At 48.2% G+C, this 7,094-nt stretch overlaps 1 protein-coding gene across 6 annotated transcripts in view; it reads left to right on the top strand.

Moving 5' to 3' along the window:
- The first annotated feature begins 2,054 nt into the window (after positions 1–2,054).
- The window catches only part of Acap2 (ArfGAP with coiled-coil, ankyrin repeat and PH domains 2), a 124,541-nt gene continuing 119,501 nt past the window's right edge, over positions 2,055–7,094 (top strand). For 3 of the 6 annotated variants that reach the window (XM_052740541.1, XM_052740538.1, XM_052740539.1), the window contains exon 1: positions 2,056–2,384. In XM_052740541.1, coding sequence (XP_052596501.1) covers positions 2,332–2,384 — 53 coding nt within the window. In that variant the 5' untranslated portion in view covers positions 2,056–2,331. Of the gene's footprint in view, positions 2,385–7,094 lie in introns of all 6 variants that reach the window. The other 3 variants (XM_052740540.1, XM_052740537.1, XM_052740542.1) reach the window with 2 other exon arrangements.

Here is a 7,094-nt window from a genome sequence, read left to right as displayed (position 1 = left end):
CAGCCTTGGTAACTGGTGCTTTCTTTCCACTAAGGGATCCAGGATTGTGCTCAGGTTTGGTGGCAAGAGCCTTTTCTTGTTGAGCCGTTATGCTGACCCTCGAGTTCACCCCTTCTTGTTATAGATTCTAGATATTAATGCTTGTCACGTGTATAATTAACAAAAGTATTTCCCATTCTATAAGCTGTCTCTTTACTTTGCTGTTATTTTTAATTTTTAAATATAAAAAATGCCATGTAGAAGATGTTTGGGGTATGTGTGTGGTACATGCATGTATGTGTCTGTGCTCATGTGTGTGTTCATGCCTGTGTGCTAGAGGTAAATGTTGGATGTCCTCCCATCTGCTCCTCATCTTATATTTGGAGATAAGTTATCAGTGAGCCTGGAGCTCCCCAGTTCAGCCTTTCTCCACCCACCAGCCCTAGGATGACAGCACACGCCACCATATTCAGCTTTTCACATGGGTGCTGGAGATCCAAATACAGGTCCTTGTTATTGTATGGTAAGCAGCTTATGGACATTGCTCCAGACCTACTGTCATTATTTTATATGTAGATGTCCAGGTTCCTCAGCACCCCCATTGAAGAGGCTGTCCTTTTATCCCAGTATGTTTTTGACATCTCTGTCAAAGATTTGGGAGTGTAGGTATGGGGTTTTCATTCTGGGTCTCGGTGCTATTCCATTGCTCTATCTGTCTTGTTTTGTGCCAGTATCACAGGGTTTTTGTTACTATGTCTATGTTTTTTTTGAGATAGGATGTCACTATGTAGCCCAGGCTAGCCTCATACTTAAGATCTTGTGCAGCTGAATTTAATTTGACCCTCCAAATACCACTTTGAAGGGGCTTGCAGCAGGATGATGAAACATTGACCCGTAACTTACTGTATATGCTGAGTAGCTGCCACAAATCATCAATGCAATCAAATGTAGTATAAACGGCTAATTCTCGGTAAAATTACAATTCCCGAAAAGATTAGCCTGACCAGTTGACATATTTGAGGGCACTGAATGTTTAACAATCAGTAATTTATAGCTATCAAGAGGACTATGTAGATCAAGGAGACCTCTGCAGATCATAGAGATATATAATTCAATTAAAAAAAAGAAATAAAATTTCTAATGAAAGAAGAAACATATACAATGCTTGTGTGTTCATTGAAAAGTTTCAGAATTATGCTGGTACTTTCTAAGTGTGGGAAGAGATCAAAGTGTGACTGGAGGTTATGAAAGCTAGCACACCATCACTCTCTAACACAGGCAAATGGTCAAAGGTTATATAGACTTCAGATAGCAAAAGTGAGCCAGCTGAGGCTTGACCTTTGACTGACCTGAAAAGAAGACAGTAGTGTAATTATGACAGCCAACACTTACTGGCTGATTACTGTGCGACACCGAGTCAACTGGACAGTTCTATCAGATCAGCGCTGTGTAACGTGGGAAAGCCAGGAGATAAGTCTAGAAGCTGCCTCCAGGTGTTCATAGCCACTGGGTTAAAACATCCAACCTATGCATTTTTACAGATCCACCTATACTTTTAAGGGCGATTTGAATATAGTTTAGACATTGTACTTCCAGGAAACGGTCCCTGATTATACGAAAAAGTGTAATATGGAAAGATGCAAGGAGCAATTTCCAAATTATTAAGCGGTGGACCAAAAATGTGAAAGGTTATCAAAGGTGCCCTCACGCCTCCCCTGGCCTCAGTTTCTCTAAACTGAAAGGCTTAGTCTAGTCTCTTCCTTGTTATAATTTCTGCTCCCAGACCTCTACAGATTGCTGCCAAAGCTGCTTTAAAGAGTACATCTTCCTTTTAGACCCGAGGGAGGGCTGGGGGGGCGGCGGCGGCGGTGGTGGTGGTGAAGGGGGCGGGGCGGGGGGGGGAGGGAGGCAGGCCACGTGACTTCCTTCCTTCCCAGGGCGCCTGCGTGGCCGGCCTCCTAGCAACCCGTGCATCCCGCCTAACGACGCCCGCGCGCCGCGGTTGGCTGTCGCCGCGGCCGTGCACCTCCCGCGGGCGGTGCTGCCGGAAGCCCCTCCCGTGGCCGCGGCTCGGTGGCTGGCTGGCCGCGGCTGTCACTCCGGGGCGTTTTCCCCGGCCGGCTCTCAACTGGGGCGGAGGAAGAGGCGGCCTGGGCCTGCCGAGCCGTTGCAGTCTCCGCGGCTGCTATGCCCAGGGTGCGCGGCGCCCTCCGCAGCTCCGCGCAGCGCTAGAGGCGGCCGAGCGCTCGCCGACGCCGCCCGGATCCCCGGCGCCTCCGCTCTCCCGCTCCCGCAGCTCCCGCGACTCCCGCGGCTCCTCCGGCGTCGCCTGCGAGGCCAGGCAGAGGCAAGATGAAGATGACGGTGGATTTCGAGGAGTGTCTGAAGGACTCGCCCCGCTTCAGGTAACCCGCCGTGTCGCCCGGTGCCTCCCGGAGCCGCCTGTCCCGGCGGCGGGGCGTGAGAGCGGCTCTTGGGGGAGCGGCCGCTGACCCCGGGATCGCTCGTCCACCCGGGGAGCATTTGCTGGCTGGCCACGATAGTACCCGCTGGCTGCGGGAGCACCGACTGACCCCGGCAGCACCCACCACCAGCCCCCCGGCAGCACCCACCGACCCCGGGTGCATCGTCGGCTCCCGGGTACACCCGCAGATCCTGGGTGCACCGCCGACCCCGGGAACACCCAGCCAGCTCCGGGAGCATCGCGGGCCCTCAGTCCGCGCCTTCCGACGGGCCGGGCTGCAGCCTTTCGCCCGCAGTCCGAGGCGTGGCCGAGAGGGGACGTCGCCTCTTCAGCCTTGGCTCGCCGCCGCCGCCGCCTCTCCCGGAGCCCGGGCACCGCCGCATCGCTACAGTCGCGTCCCTCTCTGGCGCTCTTCCTCTCCCCTTCCTTCCGCCGCGCGTCGGCGCCCACCTCCCCACCCCCTCTGCGCGCCAGCTTTCTGGGCATCCTTGCGGGTCACTTAGTTCCTCTTCCCGCTTCTCGGCGGCCCTCGGCCCGGGAGGAGGGGGCAGGGGCCCCCAGGGAAGCGTTGGCGGCGGATTCGACGGAGGGGCTGGGCTGGGGGCGGGGGGGGGGTTTGAACCACCTATTCTAGCCACCCTTGACCGCCACGGTCTGCTCTGCTTTCCGTGGAAGCTTTTGGAAGAGGTGCGGGGCCGAGGGGGCTAGGCAAGCCAGCATTTCTGTTTTGAGAACGGAAGTAGGAGGGCCCCAAGATTGCATTTATGTTTCTCTTCCCGCGGCCTGGAGGGCCCTGGATCACAGTCGGATGCTCCCAGTGGATCTGTCACAAAACTGATGTGGTGGCATTTGGATTCACATGGGCTGGCCTGCCTTCCACGTGAGAGGCGGCAGTACTGAGGGGGGGTCCAGAATCTGTGCTCTTTCCTTTTCGAGCGTTATAGGAAACTCTGGGTTTGGAGAATGGGGCTGTGCTTTACAGTGAATTGGAGAGGGCTGCCCTTAGGCCTAAATGAGACCTTAAAACTTCGGTTACATTTTTTGAAAGCTTCTTCTGAGCATTGATGTGCGTGTGTGTGTGTGTGTGTGTGTGTGTGTGTGTGTGTGTGTGTGTGTGTGTGTGCGCGCGCCCACCGAGCTCCCTGCCAAGCGTGCATTGTAAATTCTTGCACCCTCCGGGAACTAACTGTTCTGAGCCTTCTGACTGTTAATTTGGCATCCCATTCTCCTCTCCAAGAAGAGGAAGGAGAAGTGTAGAATGAGGGAACTTAGAGGAAATTTAAGGACACGTTGTCTTTGTGCTTTTCTAGGTGTAAATTTTCTTTGAAGCTAGTAAACAAACACAGCCCCTCGCTTGATTTTGTTAATGTTGTTACCATTAGATTTTGACAGTTTTATGTTCTGGTTGAATTGAAGGACCCTGGTGACCCAAATAGATTGTTTAAGGGCAGCCTTGGAGGTTAGCTTTCCTGGCTGGGCAGCAAATGAAGTAATTTTAAAATAATACCTTGGAAAGTTTTGCTTATTGTGAAATTTTTGCTTAGGTGATTCAGCTCTCTCTGTGTGTGTGTGTGTGTGTGTGTGTGTGAAGGCCAGAGATAGTCATTGGGTGTCTTCCTCCGTGGCTTCCCACCTTGTCTTTTGAGACAGTCTCGTACTGAACCCCAGGCTTGCTGATTTGGCTAGACTGGCTGGCCAGCAGTACCTAGGGATCCTCCCAGCTCTGTCTCCCCGGCGCTCGGATTATAGGTATGGCGGTACACCCGTTTTGTTTGTTTTTCTTTAAACATATGTTTGGGGGAATCAAACTCAGTTCCTTAGGCTTGTGTGGCAAACACTTTCTCCACTGAACCTTCTCCTCAGCGGTCAGCTGTTTATCTTCACAGGAAGTAACCACAGTATTTTTCTTTTTAGAGAATGTAGCTTTGTGTTTCCCTGGTTTCAGAGAAATTTGATTTGGAAAAAAAAAAAAAGGCAAGTAGAGGGAAGTACTTTGGGTAGGCTTCTAGCCTTTGATGTTGGCCACATGTCATGTGACACTTTCTTTTTTTAGGTAACCATTGAATATAAAAGAATTAGCGATACCAGGTTGTTATGGTGTGATATGGTGAACTTTTTTGTTCAACTTGATTGTAATGTTTGCCCTATTTTATGTAGATAGAGATTTCTAAGATTTCTAGCCTCTGGCATTCCAATTATTGTCAGCTGCAGACTGGGAACGGATACAAGGTTCCAAGAGCTCCAGCATCTTGTGTTCATTTTGGGGCCTAGATTAGATTTACAACCGAGAACAATGCCAAGAAGTCGACAGCCCGTTGTCCACATGATAACTGTAGTTTTTCTGTGACTCTGCCGTGGTGTAGATTTGTGCCGTATCTCAATAGGATATTTCATTAATATCCACATCATGTATACATTGGATAAAGTTGATTTATGAGTATATGTGAATTTGGAATGCTATATTGGAACTCATCAAAATAGAGCATCTGTGAGCTGTGGGAATGGGTGACTGATGTCTGTATGTCCGTCTACTTAGGAAGGTGAGGCAGGAGGATTGTGAATTGGAGGTTAGTCTGGACAGCAAAAGCCCTGTTACCTGGGCTGAGGAGACGGCTCAGTGGGTAGAGCACTGACTGTGTAATCCTGGGCTGAGGAGACCCCTCAGGTAAAGCACTGACTGTGTGATCATCGGGGATTGTAGTGTGGCTCCACAGCACACTTTAAATGCTGGGCTGGCAACCTCAGTGCTTTGGAGGCAGAGATGGGTCCTCTGGAACAAGTTGGCTAGCTGGATTAACAAGCAGGCTAGCTAGACAAGCTGAATCAGAGAGCTCTGGGATCAACTGAGAGACCCTGCCTGAGAATAAGGTGGAGAATGATGAGGAACATCAACTTCTGGCCTTTATGTGTACATACACGTATGTGCATGTGTGCTTGGACACACATACACCAACCTATGTAAATGTGCATACACACACGCACACCACTCACATATACACTTGCAAACAAAACTCTGTTATTCGCTACTACCAAGGAAAACAGGAGACATTGTGAGGACTGATCTCTGACTTTAATTATTTGAAAACATTTCCCCCCTTTACTCACATTGGGGCTGGAGAGACAGCTCAACTGTTAAGAGCACTGGCTGCTCTCCAATGGACCTGGGTTTGATTCCTATCATCTACATGTTGGTTCAGAACTGTCTGTAACTCTGGTTCCAGGGATCCAGTGCCCTATTCTGGTCATGAGACATACATGTGGTGCACAGACATACATGCAGGTAAAATACCCATACACATAAAATAAAAATAAAAAAGAATTAAGGGCAGGTGGTGGCAGCCCATGCCTTTAATCTCAGCACTTAGGAGGCAGAGGCAGGTGGATGTCTGAGTTTGAGACCAGTCTGATCTACAGAGTGAGTTCCAGGACAGCCAGGACTACACAGACAAACCCTGTCTCGTGGGGGAAAACAATCAGAACAGAAGTTGTAGAACCTCACATTAAACTTTATACTTTCAGTATTGAATGTATTTTATGTACTTATCTACCACCAAAACCAAAAGCTTATGTTCCAAAATGTGAATTTCAACTGTACAGAAGTTCATTGAGTTTTGTAGACTTTGGATCCTCTTATTTTGGTGTGTGATGCTTTTATTTATTTGCAGGTTTTAAATAATAAAATTTATAAAATAAAAATTCTTTCACAAAATGAATATTTTTTTGTTTGTTTTGTTTGTTTTTCGAGACAGGGTTTCTCTGTGTAGCCCTGGCTGTCCTGGAACTCGCTCTGTAGTCCAGGCTGGCCTTGAACTCACAGAGATCCACCTCCCTCTGCCTTCCACTGCTCGGTTCACAAAATGGATCTTTTGGCTTTTAAATATGGCATTTTTGTGTAACTACCATGGCTGCTACAGACTTAATGCAAAAGTCAGATCTTGTTGAAGAAAAGATGCGCCACTACTCAAGGTTAAAACATTCATTTTCCTGTTAAATTGCTGAGGAAATAGGAAGGGTTCTATTGAAGTGGGGAGAAAGGATGCTGTTGTGACTTTCGGTGTCTTGAATACACTCGGTGCTTTCGTTTGCGTTCCACTGCTGGGTATTTTGATTTTTGCTTAGTAGATTGGAGGGCACACTTCATTGTATAATTTTGGGTTCTATTTTTAGCTTTTAAAATACCAGTCTAAAAGCTTAAAGGTCAAAATCTTGCTATAAAAATCTGCAAGAATGTAAATGTATCCAAGTGTATCTTTTTTTTTTTTTCAAGAGGGAATATTTGAGAGGCAGAGACATTTTAATTAATATTTACTGAAGTTTGAATTTGTGCCCGAAATTATAAGTAGTTTCTTGTTTGAATTTTCAGAACTGGTAATCCAAATTGTTTCTAGGCTCGGCATGTTGGTGGCACCACTACAATTCCCAGTACTCGGTGCCAGAGGCAGAAAGAGTGTGAGTTTGAGACTAGCTAGGACTATGTAGTGAGACTTAAAAAAAAAAAGATCTTTATGTGTATGGGTGGTTTGTCTTTACGTGTGTCTGTGTGTCACATTCACTCTGTGCTGTCAGAAGAGGGCATTGGATCCCCTGGAACTGAATTACAGACAGTTGTGAACTGCCGTGTGGGTGCTGGGAATCGAACCTGGGTCTTCTG

This window comes from Peromyscus californicus, unplaced genomic scaffold, assembly GCF_007827085.1.
Source record: "Peromyscus californicus insignis strain IS unplaced genomic scaffold, ASM782708v3 Scaffold_16__1_contigs__length_79575227, whole genome shotgun sequence".
NCBI classification, from domain to species: Eukaryota; Metazoa; Chordata; class Mammalia; order Rodentia; family Cricetidae; genus Peromyscus; species Peromyscus californicus.
This window is presented reverse-complemented; position numbering and strand designations above follow the sequence as displayed.